Source organism: Callorhinus ursinus, unplaced genomic scaffold (genome assembly GCF_003265705.2).
Source record: "Callorhinus ursinus isolate GAN/ISIS: 27379988/994484 unplaced genomic scaffold, GSC_fseal_2.0 scaffold13, whole genome shotgun sequence".
In the NCBI taxonomy this organism is placed as follows: Eukaryota; Metazoa; Chordata; class Mammalia; order Carnivora; family Otariidae; genus Callorhinus; species Callorhinus ursinus.
Genome location: NW_027397075.1, coordinates 22,063,074 through 22,090,910, shown reverse-complemented (window position 1 = coordinate 22,090,910; position 27,837 = coordinate 22,063,074). Strand labels below are relative to the sequence as shown.

The window sequence follows — 27,837 nt, the reverse complement described above, 5'->3', positions numbered from 1 at the left end:
TATATGTTAAAAAAAAAAAAAAGAAGAGGAAGATAGCAGGAGGGGAAGAATGAAGGGGGGGAATCGGAGGGGGAGACGAACCATGAGAGACGATGGACTCTGAAAAACAAACTGAGGGTTCTGGGGTGGGGTGGGGGGATGGGTTAGCCTGGTGATGGGTATTAAAAAGAGTGCACGTTCTGCGTGGAGCACTGGGTGTTATGCACAAACAATGAGTCATGGAACACTACATCAAAAACTAATGATGTAATGTATGGTGATTAACATAACAAAAAAAAATTTTTTTAAAGACAGTGCTTCACACTTACATGAGGATCATTTTACAATATATACAACTATCCAATTAGTATGATGTACACTGGAAACTAATGTTATAGGTCAATTAAATATCTCAATAAAAATGTGTTAGGTAGACCCTCAAAAAAAATTGAGCAAAATCTGCATTGACTCTAGAACATAACTTTAATACAAGTTATCAACACACTGCAGAAACAAAAATTCCCAACGTGGATCAAAAGAAAAGATCTTCCAGGTTCACCGGATGATTTTTTGCTCTGCTTTGTTTCTATTTCCAGTTAGCCCTAGTTGGACACTTTTTTCACTAAATTCAAAATACAGGTAGTACTTCTAGTCAAACATGTTTCTCTGTGTATTTTGTAACAGTTTATCATCTATCCCTAAATTGGCCTTTGAGTTCCGTGCCTTCTCAGATCTTCTCAGTGAGGGCTGCGTTATATATTTTCATAATATGGAAATCATATTCTATTTAATTATTCAGTTAAAATGTATTGCATCTTTACATTCCAATAGAGTCAACCTGGTTTGTCTTGAGTAATATTTTTTCCTCTAAATAATACCAATATAAGCCTGTATTTGATAAAGCTAGTTAAAACAAAACAAAACAACTTTAGAGACTTTTTTGCTAACCAGTATGTCACTGAGTTAATAAGTCATTAATTGCCACTTGCTTGGGTTATTTGTACCCCATTGTTTTAGAGAACCTAGGGAGAGAATGAAGACACTTCAAAGTTTGATAACTAGGCCATAATCAGAAATGCAGATTGAACATCTGATCCCGGGTCTGTCTCAAATTAACACTCTATAGAGAACAAGAGTCGTCCCATTACCTCTGAATATTTACTGCTGTTGGTACTTTAATTTATCAAAGAAATGAGTTTATTAAAGGCAGTGAGGCATCAGAGAAGACACAAAGTAGAGATACAGAGACAGGGATAGAGGAGAGAAGAGAGAGCGAAGTAGCGAGAACTTCCCCTTGAAAATCTCCAGTAAAAACTATTAATACACTTATGGAAAAGAATCAGGACGAACAGAGAATAAAGATGGCATAAGAGATTTTCACCCTGTGTTTTACCTCTGGAGAAGGCTTATTGTCTTGAAGAATATGAACATGGGGGTGAGGCGGGGGGTGGGGGGCGGCAGGAGAGGAAAGAAACAACCGCAAGCTGCCATGCTGAGCTTATAAACAATCACCAAAAGGGGCTTTGGGAGCTCACCAGCTGCAAAGGTTTTGTATTAGGCTGTGGCTCCACTGGGAGGATGGGCACCCCTAAATAATGATGTCAAAAGAGTTTTTACATGCCCAGGAAGCTATTCCAAGCAAACAAAAATCTACAGTTGTCCCTAATGGAGGTTAAGACCTTGGGGGATTAGAGATAGAGAGTATAGATGGCTATTATCTAAATAAATGTATTGTTCATAGCGCAACAAAAGAATATATTCCTCAAAAAGAATATGTAATATTTTCACTCTGAAACGCCAAACAAAACAACAAAATGAAACCAACACTTCTTCCCTCACTCTTTCCACGGACCAACAAAAATGTCAGAAGTTTCATTTTGAAAGTTACATGGCAAAGTGAATTTAAGAATGAAAAAGTAATTACAGAATAACTTCGCAGGGAATTTCATTCATGGAGCATTTTTGCATCCCACTTCAATGCTTTTGCATCACAGAGGCAGTAATTCATAATGACTGGCTCAACATAATTTTGAGGAAGCAGAATGCTGATGGTGTTGCTGGGAAGTTCTCACTGGCCTCTTCTCTCGCTAGCATTCCACCCATTATACCTCAGTAAATGCAACATTTTCGTGGTCCTTTGACCAAAAAAGAAAAAAAAAAAAAAATCCAAAATATCACCTGACAACATCTGGTCCTAAGAAACTATGAAAAAGTACGTTTTTTTTCCCCCAGCCGAATGTACAATTCTCAAAGCAAGTTGCAATGGCATCTTCTGCCTATTTCTAGTTATTCCAGATATGTATTTGTTTTCTTCTTTGGAGTTTACCAAGTTTGTGCCACTTGATGCAAAGGGCTTTCCTGATTAGTATTTGCTCATTATACAATGTTAGCAAACTGGTACCTTTCCAAATGAAAGGGTCAATATTACATAGGAAGTACTTTGGAAAATCACCTTAAAATGTAAACGGTGTCCGCAGACACAATAAAGTTCAAAAAGGGATAAATTTAAAACAGTTTACTCAGTACAGTGTATAAGCTCTTCACAAAATGATTTAAGGTCATAAGGAATCACAACCTAACTAAGGGTCACCAGTGAAATGGGGTATGTCAAAAGCACAGGGATAAATGGTCAGACAAATCACAAGAAAAAAATGTGATACAATTTTTTTTCTACCATAATGATCTTCAAATTGTTTTATATTGAGACCCAACAGTTCTAGCAGAATCTCTTCTCAGTCAAATGAAGAAAAAATTAACATAAACCCTAACCTTACCCCTAACATACACAGATTAAAAAAAGAGAGCTTATAAAATATATAATGTGCCAGGGTACTGTTTATCTGTGTTTTTAAGGAAGTCAACATGGTTGTTAGTTTGTCTGTTTTCACAGACTTGTTTAACAATTATATTGCACAGCTGTCCAAAATAGTTCAGAGGTTTTAAAAGAACCAAGCTGGAAAACCTTGTCGGCAGGCAGGGAATCAGACAAGCTCCCTAAACATAGCTCCCTTATCTGAGCATGAAGATAAAGAAGCAAAACTATATACTTGGTGATCCTATCTGGTTGAGATAGAAAACAAGAATGGGATAAAAAAAAAAAAAATTTTTTTTTTAAGAGCTGGATAGATATACCATGTTCTTCCTTATAGCTGAGAACAGAAAGGTCATATAAAGTAAAACTTTACACTTATAGCTATGGTGTAGACAGGGACAATCGTGACAACTTAGAAATAAGCGACTTCTTCGGTGCTTATAAAAATTTGTTAGTCCCTATAAAAAGCCAAACCAATATACGAATAACTAAAGCAGTGACGGATAACTAAAACAGTATTAAAAGGAAAGAAAACGATTTCACAAACTTTGATGTAAGAATTTCAGAAAATGTTAAAGTTCACTGGAGGAATACTTACTATTTAGTGTGATTAAGTTAGTAAAAATAAGGGCGCCTGGGTGGCTCAGTTGGTCAAGCATCTGCCTTCGGCTCAGGTCCCTGTCCTCCCTGCTCATGCTTCTCTCACTATCTCTTCTATAACAAATAAATAAAATCTTTTTTTTTAAAGTTTAGTAAAAATCAGTCAATGATGCAAAGCAGTATTAATCACATAAACTTTTCAGGGCTTGCTTTTGTTCAAAGGAGGTATTCTCTCAAGATGTGGTTTTACAGAGAAGACAACCACATAATAAAGAATCAATCTGCAAAAACTCCTTAAGATTTCCTGTTTATATACATCCGAATTTCAAAGCCTTGCATTTTGAAGAGCAGTGTGTCCAGGCTAGCCTCGCCATATGAGTCAGAGTGACATCTAGTGGCAACTCCGTCGAACAGTACATGTTTGGTACTCTGGTCTCCTGTAACTACAAATGAATGGGACCCAGCACATGGTAGGCACTCAAACACTACGGCCTGAATCAGCTACTCTACCATTAATACTTTAGCTAATATCCCAATTTCCCCATTCCTACTGAACCTCCTCCTTCCTTTCCCACCATGTCCAGGCCTTCATTCTCCCTGTTTTCCCAGTCTACAAGTTCCCCTCCACACCTGCTCACTTGTCTCATTCTCTATGGACTCTTTGATCAGTCTGTATTTTTCTCATCTACTTTTTCTTTCACTGTACACATTTTTTAAAGATTATATTTATTTATTTGAGAGAGAGAGAGAAAGAACACAGGCCGGGCAGGGAGAAGCTGAGGGAGAGGGAGAAGCAAGGCTTCCTGCTGAGCAAGGAGCTCGACCCGGGGCTCAATCCCAGGACCCCAGGATCCTCAGATGCTTAACCGACTGAACCACCTAGGGGCCCTCATTGTACACATTTTATCAATCTCCACCCTACGCCTTTTGTAAAATCCATTTTCTGTGGAACTGTTCTGAGTATGGCAATATTAAATCATGAAACTAAGCCAAATGCATCAACCATAATTCATCTGGGAATGCTGGGAAATTACTTAATTCATCTCCAGTTGACTTGACCATCTATCAAGTCAAACTGATAGATGATTATTTACCAAAAGCAATCATATCACATCTTCTTTGCCCTTATTCAAACCCCTCTCCCCCAACTCCATCTCTCTCATCCTCTAATAAGCTCCCTTCCTAGAAAACATGGAAACCATTAAATGTAAATAACCTCAACTCCCCAGCTCTGCATTCGAAGCAGACACTTTATTTGGAACACCCTCTTTTTCTCTCCCTCAAAGGAGGATATATACAGGCTCCTTGTCAAGTGCTAGCCCTTAGTCTTGTGTCCCATTTTTATTGTTATCTGTAAGATTTGGTTACATCAATGATTATATCTCTCTTGAATCTTCAAAATTCCCCTCTGTATTTGACTCCTTCCCTATAACCTATGAACATGCCCACCCCATCCAAACATCATCTTTCTTTGACCTGTTGCAATCTATTTTCTTTCTCTTCATCAAAAAATAAGCCAAAAGAATCATCTCCGGTGACTTTCTTCATTTCTTTGGTGTCTATTCACAACCCAACCAAAACTCCACTGGCTCCAGGGAAAGGTGGGAGAACTTACCTACAGAAGTCCAGCCGGCTAATCCCAGCCAGCTGCTGAGCCAGGGCTAATGCTGTGTGCAGAGTCCTAATCAGCGCTGGTTGGCAGGTGTCGGTTTTATTATTTAACATAACTCAAGGTTTATTTACTTTTGGTATAAAATCAAAAATCACTGAACAAGAGAACATTTTTAACTAAGAAAAAAATCTACTCAATACTGGAAAGTACAAAAAAAAAAAAAAAGGTACTTATCCAAAACAGAGCATATAAGCACCTGAAAGGTACATATAGTAAAGTGACATGGCATAGCATCTCAAGTAGCCCTGAAATGTTGACTTAATTATAGTAACCACGAGCAGTGCTTTCTGAACAGCTCTGATTCTGAAATGAACATTCTTTGTATTTGATGATACTAATTCAGCCTTTTTTGTGTCCGATGCTATAAATGTTACGGAAATTATGTACTGCCCATGTTCATTACCTAAATTTCACATAATAATAGGTTTGTTAAATTAATTTTTCCCTAAAATAGATAAAACAATTATTCTTTATTAAGGATTAATCACTTGCCAAAATTAATTGTCTAAAACAACCTCATTTCAATTACACACTAGCCTCAGATCTGGTGTTTTCAACTTTTTATTTTTTCAAACTTAACTACACTTTACATTTTTAAATAACAGAAACCCATTGCAGGTAGTCTCCAGGTTTATAAGTGGTCTGCACCCTTTTAGTTCATTGGTAGCTTCTGAGTACTTGGAGTGTTTCGTTCCAGAGAATAATGTTATAAATACTAGATGCTATAAATTTGAGGATGTCATCCAAGGTCTATTTAACTCAGTTAAATAGTACTAATCAGTACCAGCTAACCCAACCTTAAATCTAGGTCCTTGGAATGGAGGGTGGGGAAAAGGAAGTTAAGTTTTTATCACTCCTTCCAGGCACAGAATTTGCCGTAATCAAGTATTTGAAATGGGCAAGTGTACCTTTGGCATAATTCCTACATCCTTCCCTGATACAAACTTTTCTCCCACACCCTGCTGTTATTTCTACCAATTTCAAGGTCTTCAGCCCTCTTCCATCATGCCATACATACCATCTTGATCTACCTTCACTTCCCCAAATGCCCCAGATTTCAAAATGTACTTCCTTCCCTCTACCAACCTCTGATCTCACCAGGCAACAATGCAACCTGATTCAAAGGAATGGGTAAAAAAGACAGGTCTAAAACTTTTAAAAGATAATTTTACAAAATAGTAAATAACAAAAGGAGAAAGAGTACTGTTACGGTATGGAAAACTAGCAGTTACTACTTTAATCAAGTGATCAAAACTAACATCACTAGTAATGGGATAAATCGAAATTGAACACCACCCCAGAGGATACAACAAGGACACAGCATCTCTTCTGTGATAGCGCCAAAAATGTACAACCTCAATCTAAAAGTGAAGAAAAACATCAGACAACCCCAAATTGAGGGATGTTCTACAAAATAAATGGTGTGTAATCTTCAAAAGCATCAAGACCATAAAAGTAAAGACTGTGGAGCCATTCTGGGCTAAACGAGGCTAAAGACAACCTAAGAATGCAACACAAGATCTCGGATTAGAATTTTTCAATAAAAACACATTATTGAAAGAAACTGGCAAAATCTGAAGAGGACCTGATGATTAGATAGTAGTGACTGATGTATCAATGTCAATTTCTTGACTTGATAGTTATACTCTCCTCATATAGGAGGACGTCCTCCTTTTGTAAGAAAAATCCACCAAAGTATCCAAGAGCAATAGAGCATCTTAGACTCAAATGGATCAGGAAAGAAAAGCTTCTGAGTTACTCTTACAACTTCTCTGTAAGTTTGAAATTATTTCAAAATATAAACTAAAAATAAATAAAATGTAAAGGTTTTTACACTTGTGTTCCCTATTTGCATTTTGATGTAACTTTATCTAACAATGAAAGCTCTCAACTAACTGGTTCTAGAAATACATTTCATTCATTCCTTCATTCTTCACTCAACAAAAACTGAGTCCCTTACTTTATGACAGGCATGGGGAGCACAACAGGAAAAAATGGAGAAAAATCACTGCTTTCATGGAGTTCATATTTGATGGGAGAGAAACAAGTAGAGGGTAGAGTATGTTAAATACTGGTAAGTGCCAAGGAGAAAAACACCAAATGGGGAGAGAACTGAAGTTTTAGATGAGGTAGCCAAGAATGACATCATTGAGAAGTAACTTTTAAGAAAAACTGAAGAGATGTGAAGAAGCTAGGCACAGGTATCTGGGGGCGGGGGAGAGGGAAGGTAGGGGAGAGATTTCTTGACAGAGAACAGCAAGGCTTTGAGATTGGAACATGCCTGGCATGCTCCTGGAACAGTGAGGGCATGAAGAACAAGGGGGGAACCAGGAGGAAAAAGTCAGAGGGGTAATGAGGAGCCCCATGTCATCTACAGCCTTGTAGATCACACCAAGGACTCTGACTTTTACTCTGAGTGAGGTGGGAAGCTACGGGACGTTTCTGAGCAGAGGCCAGGTCATCTGACTCAAGTTTTAATAAGATCATGGAGACTACTGCTGGAAAACAGAATAAAGGGGGACAAGGACAGTTTGGAGAAGGGTTAACAATCAAATCTAACTTCTCCACAATAGCCAGCCCCATCGTATAAAATAAAGCAGGATGAAAGATTACCAAGCGAACTTGCGTTTGGTCAGCATGCAGGAGAGCAGAACACTGCCAGCACCCGAGGAGCCATCCACACGTCCCTTCTTGCTCGCATCCTCTTATCCTTCCCCTGGAGCATAAACATTCTTCCAACTTTTTTGGTGTTAACTTACCTGGTTTTTATTGTCATGTTAGCACCTAGCTATGTCTCCCTAAACAATCCAGAATGTTTCCTGCGTCTGAAGTTCAAATGCATCATCTGTACCTTACTTCTTTCACTCAATACTAGGCTTGTGCGATCCATCCGCGTTTAGTGTAGCTTTGTCCAGAATGCCACTGTGTGAACCACAACTTACTTGTCTATTCTCCCGTGCAGGGACATTTCTTCCCAGTTTCGTGTCATGGCAAGAGATGCTACTCTGAACACTCCTACACGGGTCTCCTGGTGAAAATACGCACACATCTCTCTAAGTAGAGTTCAGGTACTGAATCAGAGGGTATATGTATCCTCAGCTTCACTAGATCATGCCAAACTGTCCTGGGTGTTCTGTTCATTTTGCCAACATCTCCAACCTGTGATATTATCAAGGCTTCTCATTTTTGCCAAAATGGTGTGACTGCAGAGACTGTCTCATGGTGATTTTTATTTGCAAATCTCTGATTGCTAATGAGGTTGCACATTTTTTTACGTTTGTCATTCTTTCATCTCTTCTTGTATCTTAGATCTTTCATCTGGGACCGTGACATCGAGTGCGTTCACATTCTGCAAACCACCACCCCCAGCCCTCTCCAGAGCTCCTTTCATCTTGCAAAACTGAAACTCTGTGCCCATTAAATGGTAACTCCCCATCTCTCCCTCCCCGAGTTCCTGGCAACCACTACTCTACTTCCTATCTTTATGAATTTGACTACTCTAAGTACTTCACAGAAGTGGGATGGGATCATCCAGTATTTGTCCTCTGAGGCCAATTCTATGCTATGCTCCTTGCCTAACCACCCAAACTTCAGGTACTGAACAACTCGATTTGGTTCACTGATAAGACCACCATCACAGCAGGTGCACCTCACCAAATGGAACCAGCCTTGCCCCTTGCCTAAGTACTCAATCAGAACCGAAGGATAGCTGGCCGAGGCCAGACTCTGCTCCCATTCAGGTAAGCCCGTTCACTTTACCCTGGCTCCAAGTACTCACTGAATCCCAAATATTAAGTCTAAAGCTGAGGAGTTGATAGAACATCTTCCCTGGCTCCTGAAAATTCAATCAAGGAACAAAAATTTAGAAAGATTTCTCAAATCCCTGGGATCATCTGACAAGTCAGCTATGGCATCGATACGCACCAATGAAGGGCCTGTTCCAGTTACCTAGCTGTCTGGGCCCAAATAAGACAATGACCAACACCCCAGGACTGTAGTAAGAGATCTAATGATCTTTCTCTGCTTTATCCTCAGCCACTTAAACACATGAAGTGATACACTAAAGCAAAGCACAAAGTACTCTGCCTGATAAGGATTTAATGTTAGCCAGAAAGAAACACCAGTTAACTTCAAGACATAATTTTTTCAAAGACAATTATATGAATGTATTTCAAGGAATATAATATATAAGCATTTTAAGAAATGTATGAAATATTTATTTTATTGTTAAAGCCAAAATGTCCAGAATTTTGGGTCTTTCATCCAGGAATCTTTGTTGACTGAACTCCCGATACTCAAATCCATTATCTCATAAGAAATTACGATGTGGGGTGCCTGGATGGCTCAGTCGGCTCAGGTCATGATCACAGGGTTGTGAGATCAAGCCCTGCGTCAGACTCCGCACTGGGGGTGGAACCTGCTGAAGAGTCTCTCCCCCTCTGCTCCTCCCTCCCCGCACTCCTGGCGCTTGCCCACACGCATACTCTCTCTCTCTCTCTCTCAAATAAAGAAATCTTTAAAAAAGGAAAAAAGAAATTACAACGCTAGGCCAATTTCGTAAAGTCAAAATTACAGTTTTTTGTCAGCATACCCAGTAATTGTAAATGAAGAAAGCATCTATAGTTCCCCCCAAATTTCTGAAAAAGAAGTTTAATATCTTCACAGTAACTCTTGAGTCTCTGAGAAGTTCTGGCACATATTTAGTGACTCAACAATGTGAAATGGATAGATTTAAAATATGTTTATTAAAATTAATTTTTCATTCCTAGAGGCAAAAAAATAACCATTTATTCTCAGGCTAGATTGCTGATCATCTGTTCTCAAAATTTTTCATGTCAACAGAAATTACTAAAAAAAATCATAAACAATGAATTTACCATATATTTTTTAATTGCCAAATATGAGACTCCTATGTAATGATTTGCTCAACCTAACACATCATTTTCCAGAAACAAGGTTTTTAGGGAAAGAAAGATTTTGTCAAAATTATCTTTTTTATATGACTTCTGTAAAATCAATGATCCATCCTCTACAGATGGCTATGAAAGCATCCAAAAAAATGTTTCTATGTGACAGAGTGCATCATGCTCCACAAAATGGACTGTTTTCCATACTATTAATAAGACTATTAACAGATTTTCTCTCAAACCCTTCTTTTCAAGTCTAACAAGTCTTGAAGGGACTTAGGACTTGTCACTTCAGAAAAAAAGTAAGATATATGAATGGTTAGCACTGACCTGAGCTCACCTGAGAGGCAAATTATACAAGGCAAGGTAAGGACTGTTGACATTGTATTTAAAATGTAAATCCCCTAATCTTCCAAAATCATTCACTCACTGTTCCAGAAACATTGCTAGAACTAATCCCAGCTTTCCAGACCGGGGCCAAGTATTTTATAGTGAATTTTAATGTTGGCTTATAGATCTGATACCTTTCATTTACCTTCTTTAGGACCTAAAGACAGACTTACCTGAACAAAAAATATTTTAACAACTTATGAAAGAAAAAAAATGCTATTTCTAAGTGTAATTACTCAACTATGAAATCAAATCAAATACCAGATTTTCCTACTGAATGAAAAATCATCATCCTTCTATTCTTCATTAAATACTGCCTACTAGTTGCATAGAATTATATGGATTATTACTTGCATAAAGAAAAATGATCCAATTTGAAGTTCATTACTGCTGATAATTAATAAAACCAATCACTTAATTTATAAATCATCATTTATTCTACTAAAACTCCTATAAGTTTTAAATAGTAAATAAATAGCCTATCCACTAGCATTTTGTTTCTGGAGATTTTAATCATTGTAACAATCGTACCAATTAAAGTCTTTAAAGTTTATATGCCCAGAATAAATCCCTGGCCATTTTTCATATTGGTAAGCTGTATTTCAGGGAATTCTGCTTTCTTCAAAACTGAGTGTTCATAAATTTTACAAATTTTATTAAATGAATGAAAAGCTAGTGCTTTCCCGTGAATTACATGAAAGTTCACCTTCATTATCTAGCTTAAGGCTTGAGGTCAGAGCCCACCTGGGACAAAATATTCTAGCAGTCCCCTCAGGGATATTTGTCTTTATTCCCATTGGCTAAAAGCATGCCAATTAACAAGAAAAATTTTACAACAGATTTAGAACAAGAAAGAATTCATAGAACAGATGTCCATACCAAAATTCTTCATAGGATACTTAAATTTAAATGAAGACAATTATGGTGATATCAAAAAAGTTTAGTAAATCAATTTGGAAGGTTTCTAGACAAGCTAGACCCACTAACTGCATGCAGATTTTTAAAGTAAGTATATCCAAAACTACAGTAATACTCCAGAATAGCATCTGGAGTAGAGGCTGAAGGAGTGTTAAAAGTTATCTCCCTAATAATTCTAGAATTTACATATCCTCTCTCCTTGAAGGTTTAAAATCAATTCCCTTTCAGTTTATCTCCTTTTAGATGTAAATACGGCTTTTGCTTTAATGTCAGAAGATCTGGAAAGCTCAGCCTTTCACTACCTTTTCCACTCCATCTAGGTCCTCAGCACACCGTTAAGAGGGGGAGACTTTCCTTGAACACCCTCCCCTCCCTGAGTCACTGTCAGCCTGAGCTCTCCTTTCAGTGTGGACTGCTCTGAAGGACAGTTATAAAACGGTAGATTTACACACTCGATTACAAGCCTGTAAATTGTGGTAAAAACCCAACTTTTAAAAAATGAAAACTACATCATGACCAAAAATTGCCTCTATTTGCAAAATTCTTAACTCGAGATTTCCTCTAACAATATGTTAGATACTATTTTAATAACAGAATGGTTAATTCCTTTTTTAATCTGTTGTCATAAATAAGCAATATTCAGAAAGTAAAAGTGGAAGGAAGGAAGGAAATTAGTCAAAATGCAAATAGTGAATCCTTCTGAGAGAAAAGTACAGCTAAATGTTGAAAATAAGTGCCTGTATGTGCTACGCGGTGGCAAAGGTAACCACCTAACATTCCTTCCTGGCCCTCATTCAAGGGCAACTGGAGTTTAATGTTATAATGTATATACTGAAACTATACTTCCCCAAACACGGGGTTTACCTAGTCAGAGAATCACGCATGTGCACGTTGAGGGAAAAAATGAATGGCTACAGTTTTAAGAAAACCTTTCACTAAAATTTATGCCAACTTAGAAGAGAATTACATGTTCATGTTAACATTTAAATATAAATCATTAAATCCTGAGCAATGACCTCTAGAAAAGAAGACTGGTTTAAAAATACACTGTAACAAAGAATGGTAATGAAAGAAAAACACCAAAAAAGTCTATATTTAACTGGCTGCCCTGTCACTAGAAAGGTGCCCCATTACTACCATATGTTACTCAAATATGTTATCACACCTACAATTCATCATATGTCTCCCAAGAAATTAATTAGTTCTAACTTTTTCAACTTTGACAAAAACGTCTGCATCAGATTACTAGCTATTGCAAACATTTCAAAATTCAAAGCTTTCTTCAGCTTGTATTTAACCTTTTAATTACTATTAATGATTTAGCAACATTTAGAACAGCATTCATTAGACAGATGTCTAATTCTAGAATTCTGAATAATATAAAGTCATTTACACACACATTTACTTTTGGTACACATTTACTAAGTTAATTTTTCAAAATAAAATTAATCAAAGGTCCAAAACCATTTGCCATGATTTCACAGCTGCATTTAGGTTAAAGAACACTGAAAATTTTCATTTTCTCTAAATATCTAAAAAGTCATAAGAAGTTGAGATCAGAGAACTTACAGTAATAAATACATTCTATAACTGTAAAATTTATAAAAATTACAAGAAGGATACTTAAGAGGACATGTTCATTTAAAAAGAGATCTAACAAGCTACCATCAGTAAAAAGGAAACAGAAGTGACTAAGCAGAGAATTTTCATAAATAATCTCTTTACCAAACTTTTCTTAAGATTTTTTTATTTATTCATTTGAGAGAGAGAGCAGAGCGAGCGAGAGAACATGAGTGGAGGGGAGGGGCAGAGGGACGAGCAGACTCCCCGCTGAGCAGGAAGCTGGATGTGGGGCTGGATCGCAGAACCCTGAGATCATGACCTGAGTCCAAGGCAGACACTTAACTGACTGAGCCACCCAGGTGCCCCTTTACCAAACATTTTAAAAGAGGGGAGAGAGAAGAATCCTGTTCGATTTGAAATCACCAGCTGAGGCGATCCTCAACCATGCAAACCAGGTTCCATCCCCACTATTTTACTTAAACTACTCTGTGAAGGCTACCAATCACTTCCTAAGCATTCATTCAACAAACATCTGTTAAGCGATGAACTAAACAGACAAAATCCTGCTCTCACAGAGCTTACATTCTAATGGGAATGAAAGGGAAGGCAAATAGAGTAAATGAGTAAATGAGCAGTAGAAATAAGTCTAAGTGAGTAAGCAGGACTTTAGTGGTGCTAAGTACTAATGTCTCCTGATTCCCTGTTAACCAAACAAAAATCCACCAAACCACAAACAACAAAAGCTCTCAGTGGCTTCAGTAAAGCCATTAGAACACTAGTGGCTTCTCCTTCAGTTATCTAAACTAACAAAACAAGGGACGATCTAAAAATCATCTCCATCTAGGAAGGAATTAGATTTCCATTCCGAAGTTACTGCTCAGGTTGAAGGAAGTGTTTGGGTTAGTCAGAATGAGGGCGGCCGCTGGAACCCGCTGGAACAGCCAGGCTGTGGGCAGCTTTCACTCCTCTCTCTGCACAGACCCAGGCTCCTGCCTCCTGCAGAGGAAAATGGCACCTGCGGACTACGTCTTTGTGGAGCTGGAGAAAAACCTCAGAGCTAGCAGAGGTCCTCTAGGGATCGTAAGCACTTCTACCTCTTCACACCTAGATTCCATAAAAAGCAGGAATGATGTTCTTACTTATGTTTGTATTCTCAGAACCTCTCTGAAGTCTGGCCCAGGAGTTTAACTGGATTTTCATTGATAAAAGCACTGTTTTAGAAAGATTATTCTGTAATACACTGTATGTTAACTAAATTGAATTTAAATAAAATATTTAAAAAGATTATTCTGATACAAAAGAAAGATTCCAAGTCTGAGGTTTATAACTGCTGTGAAATCATTTGTATTAGGTATAAGCGCACTGCTCTCTACTGGGGCGCAGGGGAGAGTACCCATTCATATTCGAGTATCTATTAGGGTCTTACTATGTGGAAGGTTATATTAGAGGACACAAAAATGTAAATGACTGAAATGGCTCTGTACCATCACAGAGGGTTTTTCCAGGCGGGGAAACCCATAATAAAAAAGAAAATAAATAATAATTTTAGGCAGTAAGTTCTATGATGGAAATTTACAGGGTTGATTTACATTGACATTCTATTGCTTTCCTTAGACACTCAAAGGCTTCAGACTACTCTACAGAGGACATATTGCAAGGGAAAGACAGGACCTTAGGTAGATATTGCGGGAATACAGGTAAAGGGATTGGAAGTTCAATTCAAATCAATTAGCTTTTAATAAATATCACAATGCCTCATGTGCCGCGAGGCGAGCATGAATAAAATCCCATCTTAGTCCCGAAGAAATTGAGTTCTTTTTTTTTTTTTTTTAAAGATTTTATTTATCTGACACAGAGAGAGAGACACAGCAAGAGCAGGAACACAAGCAGGGGGAGTGGCAGAGGGAGAAGCACGCTCCCCGCTGAGCAGGGAGCCCGATGCGGGGCTCGATCCCAGGACCCCGGGATCACGACCTGAGCCAAAGGCAGACGCCTAACGACTGAGCCCCCCAGGCGCCCCAAGAGCTTGAGTTCTAAAGAGAGAAAGACGTGTACATAGATCATCCAGACAAGACAATGCAAGAGGTTTATGGAATCACAGAGAAGAGCAGTGAGCTGACCTAAAAGGACTTAGGAAGTTTCCTAAATGGAAGGAAAGAAAAAGCCTACAACAATAATAATAAAACGCAAATAACTTACGTATTTTGAAGAAAGAACTACCAGGACAAGATAACAGCACGTGCAGAGAAGACCAAAGGAAGAGGAAGAGAGGGGCATCTCCAGCCTAGCGAGCTGAAGAAACCTGGCGATCTGTCAGTGAAGGAAAGCTGAAGGGGAATCAGAGGTGACAAAAAAGAAGATGGGCTCGGTCTTGAAGATCCAAATTCATGAAGACACGAGATATCCACGGAAACTTTCAACTAGGGCACCTGAGTGGCTAGGCTGGTTAGGCAGCTGACTCTTGGTTTCGGCTCAGGTCATGATCCCTGGGTCCTGGGATCGAGCCCCACACATCGGGCTCCCGTCTCGGTGCGAAACCTGCTTCTCCCTATGCCTCTGCTCTTCTCCACGCTCGCGCGTGCGCTCTCTCTCTCTCTCTAAGTAAATAAAATCTTTTAAAAAAATAAATATTCAACTAGAACATGAAAAAGAGGTTCTTTCATTCACTAGTAACAAATACTAGGGGTTCGCTAACACACAGCTAACCCATCACACAGCTGAGACAGCAGAACTAAGAGTGTGCAGAGGTCAGAAGAGGCTGGAGGACAGAGTGAGGATGGGGCACAGTAACATTCGGGGGGTATCAAAAGAAAATGTGTCCGTGAAAGAGGCTCTGACACAGGGATGAACCAAGAAGGTCAGATGTCGAGGAAGCCAAGAGAGATGGTGTCCAATAAGGAAAGGGTAGTAAACAGTATTACATGATACAGACTCTCAGAAGGCCAAACAGTAAAGGCCACTGAATATGGTAAAGAGGTAATGACTAGCTGTAGAGAAGAGTTTTATCGTGCGTTAAGTCCTCGTTAGTCACAATGAGGAGCATAAAGACTAATATACGAACCATATTCTTGTAACATAAATTTGTTATTTTATAAACATACCTAATACTTATTAGAAGAACTGAATATGTAAGCAAATTTTTAAAATGTAAGAGTAACAGTAACAATTTCCAGTAATAGATAACTTTTTAAATAATTTGTTTTCCTAAGAAAAAAATTTCCAAGTTAAAAAATACTCAATATGTTTTTTTAAAAAAATTCTTGTCATTTAGAGATAACTGAAGCATAGGTATGACACAATGTGACATCTGAGATTTGCTTCCATATAATCCCAGAGGTAAGAGAGTAAGTGGATATACAGTTGGCCATGAGTTGAAAATTTCTGAAGCTGGTATTATTACATGGGTGTTGATTATGCTGTTCTCTCTACTTTTGTATATGTTTGAAATTTCCTAACAAAACATCTTATTACCTAAGAGAAAACAAAAATAAATATCTGTATTTATCCTAACTCTACAGTAAATCATGCTTACAAGGATCTGAAATTAACCTCAAACTGTCAAAAGGAATGAAAACAGTAGAATTTCTACAAACTGAACTTATAAAACATAAATAGAAAAAAAAACAGCATAAACGAATTCTAGAAGCTAGCTTTGGTTTCATGACAATTTTAAATTATAAAATGCCATGGACTAAAATCTTACAATCAAATCATGAAATATAAATGCTAGGTTTTTCCCAAGAAGGTAACATACATATATGTATCTCATAATAAACATAAGGTAATTAAATTACTTAAGGCAAAGGTCTCTGACAGTCTCGAACACAAAAGAGGGAGGAGTTTAGACCTGTTACAGCTGACACTGGCTGGAAGCTGTTAATTCTCACATATTCTTCTTCATTTCTGTTATCAGATGTCTTTTCACCTAAATAATTCCAATTCATTCTGCAGGTCCCCGTGTTACTCATTCCAGGAGTTTGACCCCAACTTCCACACACTAGGAGAAAATGTCATTCCGTAACCTCCCACGGAACCCTAGCCTCATCACATAAACTGTTCACTGCAGCACCATGAAGGGCCATGTCTTCTTAAAAATCTTATGGAGATAAAAATCACATATCACAGAAATCACCATTTTCAAGTGTACAATCTGTGGGTTTCAGGTTATTCACAAGGCTGTGTACCCATCACCACTGTCTTAATTCCAGAACTTCTCATCACCCCAGAAAGAAATGCTAAACCCATCAGCGGTCCCTCCCCAACCCCTCCTCCTCTCTGCCCCTGGCAACCACTACCCTGCTTTCTGCCTATGGATTTGCCTATTCCGCACATTTCATACAAATGGAATCGTACAATATGTGACCGCTGTGTCTGACTTTCTCCACTTAGCATGTTTTCAAGGTACACCCATTTTGGAACATGTATCAGTATTTCATTCCTTTTCTGGAGGAGTGATATTCCATTTTCTGAATTACACCATATTTTGTTTCTCCACACAACAGTTATTGGACATTTGGGTGATTTTCAGTTTGGGGCTATTATGAATAATGCTACTATGAACATTCATATGCAAGTTTTATGGAAACACAGGATTTCAATTCTCTTGGGTCTATTTCTCTAGGTGTGGAACTGCTGGGTCATATGGTAACTCTGTGTTTAAGTTTTTTAGGAACTACTGAACTGCTTTCCAAAGCAACTTCACTGTGGTACAATTCCAGCAGCCTGTGTGAGGGCCCCCCATCTCTGTGATCTCGCCACGCTTCCTATGATCTCTTTGATTACAGCCATCTTAGAGGGTATGAAGTGATATCTCATGTCATTGTGATTTCCATTTCTCTGATGGCTAATAATGTTGAGCATTTTTTCATGTATTATTGGTCCTTTGTGTATCTTCTCTGGAGAAATGTCAATTCGGATTCTTCACCATTTTTTATTTGTCTTTTATCGTCGTCTTTTATAGTTGAGTTATAAAAATTCTGTGATATGTTCTGGGTACTACACCTTTATTAGATCTCTGTTACAGATATCTTCTCCCATTCTATGGGTCATCTTTTCACCTTCTTAATAGTGTCCTTTGACCCAGAAAAGTTTTTAATTTTGATGAAGTCCAATTTATCAGCTTTTCATTTCAAAAGCATGTGCTTTTGATGTCAAATCTAAAAAACTATTACCCAACTGAAGGTCACAAAGATTTACCCATTTTCTCCTAAGAGATTTACAGTTTTAGTTTTCATGTTTAAGTCCCCTTTGAGTTACTTTTTATATACAATGTGAGGTAGGGGTTCAAATTCATTCTGTTGCATGTGGAAATCCAGTTGTCCCAGTACCATTTGTTGAAGACTATTCTTCCCCACTGAAGAGTCTTGCCACCCTTGTCAAACATCAACTGGTTTGTTGACCAGATGTATGGATTTTTCTGGACTCTCAATTTTCTTCCATCGCCTATAGGTCTATATACTCCACGTCTTTTATTCCCTGCATGAAATGTGGGAAGCACTCAACAAAGGTTTTATAGTTAAATAATGAAAGGATGAAAGTTTTGAGCCAACCAATACCTCAGAGAGCATTATCACATCCCAACATTTAAAAAGCAAAAAACCGAGACCTAAAAGAAGTTAACTGATGAACGCAAAGGAAAAGAACAAGAGACTGAGGTAGGTCCAGAATTCCTCTCTCCTAACTTCTGGTGCAGGGCTCTTTCCATAATGTCATACGGCTTCTCAAGTAAACCAAGTTGCTTTCACATCTGGCAATGTGCCTGTGAAAACCACATGTACATGAGAGACCAGCATGTATGAGAAGACTTAATCAAAGGGGAACCTTCCTAAGTGTAACTCACCAAACAGCCTTACAATCAAACTGGGCCAGAAAATAATATACCACTGAATATAATGTTTCCCTCCAGCCAACTGTCCTCTTACTGTATTTTCAGCTCAAGAACACAGCTAGTCTGTCCTGAGACAGACAATTTCAGTCCTGAGATTATTCTAAATGGAAGAAAACCATCTGTGCCACAGTAAAGATGATAAAGCGATCAGGTGCCTAGTTCCATTACCCTCCTCTCTTCATTTCCCACCAACATCGTGACCCTTCACACATTACTAAGTGTTGTGAAGAAGGCAGAAATCAACAATGAGCACTTATTGTAAAGATTTATTTTTTATTTATTTGATCAACCATCAACATTAATCTGACTTTGCTTGACCGACCAGAAATTTATCTGCCTGCTTCCAAAATCCAGAGAAACTTAAGAACAGAGAGCAGAAACATAAAGGGAAACAAATGAACAGCTAGCTAGACCAGTTTTCTAAAAGATATATGGGGAGGAAAAGAAGATACATGACCACGTAAAACCTAGGGGAAAAGGGAAGAAGCGAAGCATTCGAGCTTAAATGCTGCAGTTACGTGTCCATGTGAGGGAACCGCTGTTGGTACAGATACTCCACACACAGTACGTATAAGACAGCTTCTTATAGTCGAGGACATAGTCCAACTTCAGTGGAACGACACTCTCTTCCCCAAACCTCTCCATGAGCCCCCCAAGCACAGCTAGCTGCTCCTTCCAGAGTGTACTCTCCTCCTGCACACCTGCATTACTCTACAAGAACAGGGTATCCTAGTAGGGACCTCCCTTGTCTGTCTCCCTTCCAAACTACCCCCTCCCTGAGGGTCGGAACCATGTGTTTTCAGTGTCATGTTCAGGGGAGAATCTAGCATTCCCTGGTACACAGTACATACCTGAGAGCTCTTTGTTGAACGAACATTCTCAAACTGTTTGTAATACTGAACACATCTGTTCAAAAGGTCAAGAGCAAAAAACTTATCAGTTCTCACTGTGATCATTCCCAGACATGGCGGTCCACACGGAACTCATCCACACTTCCTTACTCTAAGTACAAGCAAAAGGGCTGGCCAATCTGCTAAAAAACAAACCAACCTGAGTATGATTAGAACTGAATGTTGCAGTTGTTGGCCATCTCTGCTAATAAGGCCTTTCTCGGTTCCTAGCCAAAAGCCCAACAGGAGGTCCCAGTAAAGAGACTTAAGGGATCAACAAGCAGCAGGTCTATGTGGTGATGGACAAGGGAGCTGGGGAACCATCGCTAGAGAACCAGGTAAAGGAATTCTTGAGGGCAAGAAACTGTATGTTCAGCACAAAGACGTCTGGGTAAAACAGAAGAATGCAGACTGGTCTGGAGGTGGAGGTAAAAGCTTTGGAGTCTGGAAGTCCTGATTTTAAGATGTGCCTCCACTGTAACCTCTTTAGAAAGGTCACTTGGTCTCTGCCTTTTTCAAGTCCTCTTTTGTGAAATGTGCATGAGAATGCTGATCTCACTGTGAGGATCAAATGGTAGATGTTGGGTCGATCGAGGGCCCAGTCCAGATCCCCACACACTAGCAGGTCACGGGCCTCTTGCTGTGCTCATTCTTTCCCACCCAGCAACAGGCTGGGTTTTGGGGGCAGAGTCAAAAAACCCTCTTCCCTAAAAATTTTTCCTGCAACAGATGTCAATGTTTGAGGTTTTACCATAAGGAAATTCTGTTTGGATTTTCAAGAGCCCCAATTAAATGTAAAATAATCTGCCATCAAGTGTGTCTGTTCATCTTTCAGAGATAACCTGTCAAGGCCCAAAGGGTCTCCCCTGATCGCGATAAAACAGGGCAAGGCCTATGGAGGGTGACCCCAAATGAGGAGGTTGAAGGAATAAGAAAAAAAAAAAAGCAGTAAAAGAGTCCCAGAGACAAAGTTTTTCTAGTATTTATCCTATTATGCTCAGGCTCATCTAACTGTACCACACATACATTGTTAGAAAACTCATAAATTCACCAGTAAACGAATACAACCAATTTAAGGTTATTTTTACATTGCAAAATAGAAACCCCTGCCATAGATCCAGACCCACAGATTTTCCCTTTCTTTAATGGCTCCACTTTCACAGGCTCCGTTCCTTTTTTGATGTCAATTTACTGCCCTTTTCCCTTTGTTTGTATCACTGCTGCAATATTATGTTGTATAAAATCGTAACTCCGAGTTTATATAATATATAGTAATAAAGTTAGGAGCGCCTGGGTGGCTCAGTCCTTAAGCGTCTGCCTTCGGCTCAGGTCATGATCCCGGGGTCCTGGGATCGAGCCCCGCATCAGGCTCCCTGCTCAGTGGGAAGCCTGCTTCTCCCTCTTCCACTCCCCCTGCATGTGTTCCCTCTCTTGCTGTCTCTCTGTCAAATAAATAAATAAAATCTTAAAAAAAAAAGTAATAAAGTTAATCTTGGGCACACATCATTTTTCTTCTGAATGAAAATGTGTCACTTGATAATTATTTTAAGTTAATATTCATTACATATCACCTCGCTCTAAGTTTTCTTTACTTTCTCTCAAGTTTGACTTCTGTGGCTCCAGAAGCATATTTGTCTGCCAATTACAACTAAAATGGTATCTATTATTAAGAGTTGTGATTTTTATTATTAAAACAAAAAAGAAAAGTCCCAAACTGCATTTTAATGATGTGCTTTTGACCACTACCGCCAAAGAAAAGCTCAGCCCTGGGATCAACTGTTTGCCTTTTCCCCAAACTGTCAACTGTGTGCTGAGTCACTGTGTGAATTTTGACAAAATCTTAGTACAGACGGCATGACAACCATGCCACCCAAATTATTAATACAACTGACGTAAGACAAAAACCAGCACATTGTCCCTCTAGTTTTATTTCTGTTATTAAGGAGAAACCGCTACCACTCTTCCCCGAGTTCCAACCCAAATTCTCAGTCACTCACCCGCCCTCCATCTTACGAATCCTGTGCTTCCTCTCCGCCTGTGGGCTCCACCAAAGGGGACTCTATAAAGTAAATGTGGAGACAATTATTGCCAAAAGTGAAAGAATTAGAGAGTCTTAATAGTTCTAGAAAGGCTCATAAATTAAGTCCTCGATTCATTAAGTTAGAGAGGAGAAAGTCAAAATCCAAACGCTAGTGAGTAGGAATAGATGATACTCCAATTTTAAAATATCAGAACAAGTCTAATGTTTGAAATACAACTTTTCAAAATCCAGCAAAACAAAACTAGTAGTATTTGTGGAGAAAGATCTCCAAGGCACTTCTGTTTTCCTGGACTAACAGAAAAACTCAACCTATCAATGAAACCAGAGAAAAGAAAAGAAAGATTTGAATAAAAACAAATTAAGAAGTACATTTTAAAGGTCACATACATGGACAGAATATTAAAGTTCTCTTTTCTTCTACTGTGAGCATAGTTAGGCTCCATCTCTAAGCCGGACAATAGCATCTACCTTCTCCTCCCCTGTGGATAGAGCAAAGTGGCGTCTCCCGCCCTTCTCCCTTCTTAATTAATATTAATATATTAATATTACACATTAATATTATATTAATATTATTACACATTCCCCATCAATGAAGAGCAAAATCACCAGATCATTTCCAATTTTCCTCCATTACCCCATCTGTAAAATTTATGCCAAGTCAAAATAATGATAATAGGAGGTTAAATAAACACAACACTTGTTATGTTAGAGGCTCAGTGCTAAATGCTTTCCATAAATTACTTAATTGGCACAACCACTGTATACGACAGTGTTATGGATGGAACGTTTATGTCCCCCTCACCACCACCACCCAAGTCATATGTGGGAGCCCTAACTCCCCACCTGACGGTGCTTGGAGATGGGCCCTTTGGTAGGTAATTATATTTCGATGAGGTAGTAAGGGGGGACTCGCATGATGGGATCAGCGTCCTTATAAAGGAATATACCAGACAGCTTGTTCTGTCTTTCCCCACCACGTGAGGATACAACAAGGAGGTGCTGCCCACGAGCCAAGAAGACAGTGCTCACCAGAACCCAATCATGCTGGCACCCCGTGTTCAGACTCTCCCCACTCTCTAGAACTGTGAGAAAAAGCTCTCTGCCGTTTAAGCTGCTTAGCCTCTGATATTTTGTAATGGCAGCCCAAGCTCACGAATTCCCCACTTTACAGACGAGACAATTATGGCTTACACAGGCTTAAATAACTTCTCTACAGTGGACCCCAGTTACAGCAGCAGAGCCAGGATTTAAACCTGGTTTTTAACCAACCCCACTCCACTGATGTCTCTAAATATTGAGGGTCTAACATGTATCACCAACTGTGCTTAGTGTAAGAGATCAAAATAAGGTCCCCTTAAGGAACTCACACGTCTAATCATACATTATAGATAAACATATGGATTGCCAAGGTTTCCTTGAGGTTTGGTACTGAAGAAATATTTACTGCAATAAACAGAAAAACCATCAAACAATGATACATCGTGGTAAGTGTTACTTGAGTGGGTCACATAAAGCAACACAGGTCTGCAGGAGAATGCAGTTAACTCTGGGGGTGATTAAGACGATGACTGTAAGATACAGAGAGTATGAAAAAGGTTCTAAAAGAAATAAACGAAACACAGTCAGAACAGGGCATGATTAATTACTTTTGGAGGGAATTTACCAGGGATTACAAGCAGAAGTAACACATAAGCTGTCTCTTCAAAGATGAATAGACTCTCATCACTGGAATAACATGATTCCAGATTGAACAGACTGTATGGAAAAAGCACGGAGTTTGAAAATGTGACTGGCTACTCTTTCCGATCCTGTATTCAACACTGTAGCTTAAGGTATAAAATATCTTCACAGGTGCCCCATTGTCGCATCTCCTCGTTCTTCAAACTACCCTACACAAAGCATAAAAGTCATCATCCTAAAACACAGATCAGATTGACTCCCCGTTCAGAAACATTCCATAGTCCTACTCTGCCTACAAGATGCTATTTAAATTCCTGAGACTAGAATGTTCGACCTCTCACAATCTGTGCCTGTTTTTCCTTTCCTTCCCCATTCACCTTGAGTCATGATTCCTCTCTGCTGAAGCTCCACCAGACTATGTACTGCTCCCCCACAGGGCCTGTGGAAATGTCTCCATCTGGACTCGGGCCCAGCTTCCAGACCCATGCCAAAGACCTCCTGTGGAAGTATAACTTTGCCTACGATCTCACTTATGAGACCTGCCTCACGTTCGCTACATCCCTGTGTGTCTGTCTCCAGGAAAGACTGTAGTAGCTGCTTGAAGGATGGCCCAGACCCTACAGGCAAAGATCTTAAAAAAACAAAACAAAAAAAAAACCCACAGCAAATCTTTGAGTGTCTGCATCAGGGCACTAGAAAGAGGCCGATCGTTACAATGCAGGATGATAAGAGCAATAATAGACAAATACACAGGGCATGTGAGAGAGTCCCCTAACTCAGCCTGCAGAGATGACCAACGGATTCTTCAAAGGTGAATATGAAGAAGACATAAGTAAATCAGGCACAGATACGAAACAGCGCCATGTGTGAGAAGGACCGGAAGGAATTCAGTGTCGCTGGAATGTGAAACACAGAGCCAGAAACGGCAAAGTAAAAACCTAAAGAGAGGAAGGGCTTTATATAGTGTGTTAACGAACATTATGCTGTGGGTCAGCGGCTCAGAACTACAAAGTCTAAGTTTGTGCTGTGTCAACACTAACTTGAAGCTATACCAGAAACGTTTTAGAGTAATTAGACAGGTAGTTATCTTCACATGTCACAAATCAAACAGATTTGTTTTAATATTTATTTATTTGAGACAGAGAGAAAGAACATGAGCAAGGGGGAGGAACAGAGGGAGAGGGAGAACCCACAGCAGACTCCCCGCAGAGCGGGGAGCCCGACACAGGGCTCAATCCCAGGAAGGCAGATGCTTAACCCACTAAGCCACCCAGGCGCCCCATCACAAATCAAACAGATTAAACGGGTCTATCACACCCCTGTCTGTCATCTGCCCAGTTCATACCCTGCTTTCTGGCTAAAGCGTTAAGTTTCTTGTTTTTCCTTCCAGACTTCCTTTACACCAATTTAAGCAAATACAACTACATAATCTTATTTCCTCCCCTTTACGGAGAAAGTAATACATAATATGTTCTGCAGTTGGCTCTTTTCCTCTTTAATTGCAGTAATTTTTCCATAATTTTCCATATAAATACTATTCTTCCTACTCCTTTTCAAATGTATAATATCCATTGCATTGCTGCATGAAAATTTACTCAACCAATCCACTATTAATAGACATTTTTCCCATTCTGCTGCACTAATTTATTTTGGTTCACACATATAAAGAAAATCTAGCCTCATGCAGATATGGGGAGAAAAAGCTAATAAACTTTTCGGGTTAGTGTGGATAATCTCCAGATCTTTTACTATTAACATACGGTATTTGTATGAATAATCCTGTACATACGTCATTATGAAATATGCAAACGTTACCTGTAGGACACATTCCCAGAAGTAGGAATATACATTTGTAATTTTGATATATATTATCAAATTGTCCCAGAGAGATGGAACCAGTGCAGACTGAGCAATGACAGTATCTAGTTCCCCACAGAAAGGACAGAATCTTAGGAAACTCTACCCTTTAAAAACCTAATCTAAGAAGAACAATCCAGAAAAAGAATAAGAAAAGCAGTCAAAGAAGTTAACAAAAGAGGAACTATGGGTTTCTAGAAGTCAAGCAAGAAAAGATGGCTTTTCATTAGTGTCAAATATATAGCAAAGAGATCTACTAAAATAATAATTAACTAAAATATAAAATATAAATAATTAAAACAGCCTGGTACTCATGCAAAAATAGAATGGATCAACATAGCATAAAAAATACAGTAATGAAGAATAAAGGTAATTAAAAATAAAAGAATTGAGAATAAAAGAAAGATAATACTGTTATCCACTGGAAGGAACCAGAACTCTGTGGAGAAATGGCTGATTCTAAAGCCGGAAAAGGGAAAGGACAGGATAAGCCTGGAGGATCTTACTGTGTCAGAATGTCAGAAAGTCTTCACAAACTGATGGGGACATGTCAAAAGAATACAGGAGCTTACTTAAAGGGGCTTCCATGGGACAAATCTGGGGTAATTTGAGCATTTAAAAATTAATAATGAGGGGTGCCTGGGTGGCTCAGTCGGTTAAGCATCTGACTCTTGATCTCAGCTCAGGTCATGATCTCAGAGTTGTGAGATCAAGCCCCACATCAGGCTCCACACTGGGCATGGAGCCTGCTTGGGATTCTCTCCCTCTCCCTCTGCCCCTTCTCTACTTCTAACAAAAAAATTAATTAATTAATTAATAATGAGAATACCACCTCACACCTGTCAGAATGGCTAAAATCAAAAACACAAAATACCACAAGGATTAATGAGGATGTGGAGATAAAGGAACCCTAGTGACAGCTGGTGGCAATACAAACTGGTGCAGCCACTGTGGAGAACAGTATGGAAGTTCCTTAGAAAATGAAAAATAGAACTAGTATTATCAATCCAGTAATTCCACTACTGGGTACTTATCCAAAGAACACAAAAATACTAATTCGAGAAGATATATGCACCTTATGTTTATTGCAGTATTATTTACTGTAGCCAAGATATGGAAGCAACCCAAATGTCCACTGATACATGAAGAGATCAAGAAGATGCGATGTGTATATGAAACAGAATATTATTCAGCCACAAAAAAAAGAATGAAATCTTGCCATTTGCAGCAACATAGATGGATCTAGAGAGTATCATGCTAAGTGAAACAAGTCAAAGAAAAAAATACCGTATGATTTCACTTAAACCTAGAATTCAAGAAATAAAGAAAAAAATGAGACAAAAAAACAAATTCTTAAATACAAAGAACAAACTGGTGGTTGCCAGAGAGGAGGTGGGAAGATGGGTGAAATAGGTACACTTACCACAATGAGCACTGAGTAATGTACAGAATTGCTGAATCAGTATATTGTACACCTGACACTAATATGATAATTATAAGGGAATATTAAAAATAAATATTTTAGGAATTCTTAATCTCAGGAAACAACCTGAGGGTTGCTGGAGTTGGGGTGGAGTGGGAGGGATGGGGTGGCTGGGTGACAGACATTGGGGAGGGTATGTGCTATGAACACTGTGAATTGTGTAAGACTGATGAATCACAGACCTACACCTCTGAAACAAATAATACATTATATGTTAAAAAAAAAAAAAGAAGAAGAAGATAGCAGGAGGGGAAGAATGAAGGGGGGGATCGGAGGGGGAGATGAACCATGAGAGACTATGGACTCTGAAAAACTGAGGGTTCTAGAGGGGAGGGGGATGGGAGATGGGGTTAGCCTGGTGATGGGTATTAAGAAGGGCATGTTCTGCATGGAGCACTGGGTGTTATGCACAAACAATGAATCATGGAACACTACATCACAAACTAATGATGTAATGTATGGTGATTAATATAACACAATTAAATAAATAAATAAATAAATAAATAAATAAATAAATAAATATTTTAGGGATGTCTAGGTGGCTCAGTCAGTTAAGTGTCTGCCTTTGGCTCAGGTCATGATCCCAGGGTCCCGGGGGAGAGTCCCGCGTCAGGCTCCCTGCTCAGCGGGGAATCTGCTTCTCCCTCTGCCTGCCGCTCCCCCACTTGCATTCTCTCTCTGACAAATAAATAAATAAAATCTTTTAAAATAAATAAATAAATAAAAGTAAATATTTTAAGGAAAAATGAATTTTTAAAAAGTTAATAGTGATAGTAAAAAATTATTAGCCATTGAATAAAACAGAATTCACAAGGGAAAATGAAATTTCTTCTTTCTATTAAAAGCCAATTAAAACGAGAAAGGAACAAGAGAATTAGAAAAACCACCATGAATCCTTAATAACTGATTCAAACAAGAACCATAAATAGATGTTAAAACTGGTGGGTCAAAGTCTGAGGAGTAACCAGACATTACACAGTCATAAAGCATCACACCACAAGATTCTTATTACTTACAAAATACCACTGCAACCGGTGACCAAAGTTACCATCACCAGGATTGGGACAAATCAACATCATGTGCCTCCCGATTAAAGGAAACCGAAGAGACAGAACAACTGATATTTCTGTTGTATGACGAAACATCATGATGTCACAT

General features: G+C 38.8%; 1 protein-coding gene across 3 annotated transcripts in view; it reads right to left on the bottom strand.

The window, feature by feature from the left end:
* The window catches only part of AKT3 (AKT serine/threonine kinase 3), a 318,344-nt gene that overhangs the window by 234,367 nt on the left and 56,140 nt on the right, over nt 1-27,837 (bottom strand). For 2 of the 3 annotated variants that reach the window (XM_073899912.1, XM_073899913.1), the window contains exon 2: nt 21,616-21,677. The exons of the other annotated variant lie outside the window; for it this stretch is intronic. In XM_073899912.1, coding sequence (XP_073756013.1) covers nt 21,616-21,677 — 62 coding nt within the window. The remainder of the gene's footprint in view (nt 1-21,615; nt 21,678-27,837) is intronic. 3 annotated transcript variants of the gene reach the window in all.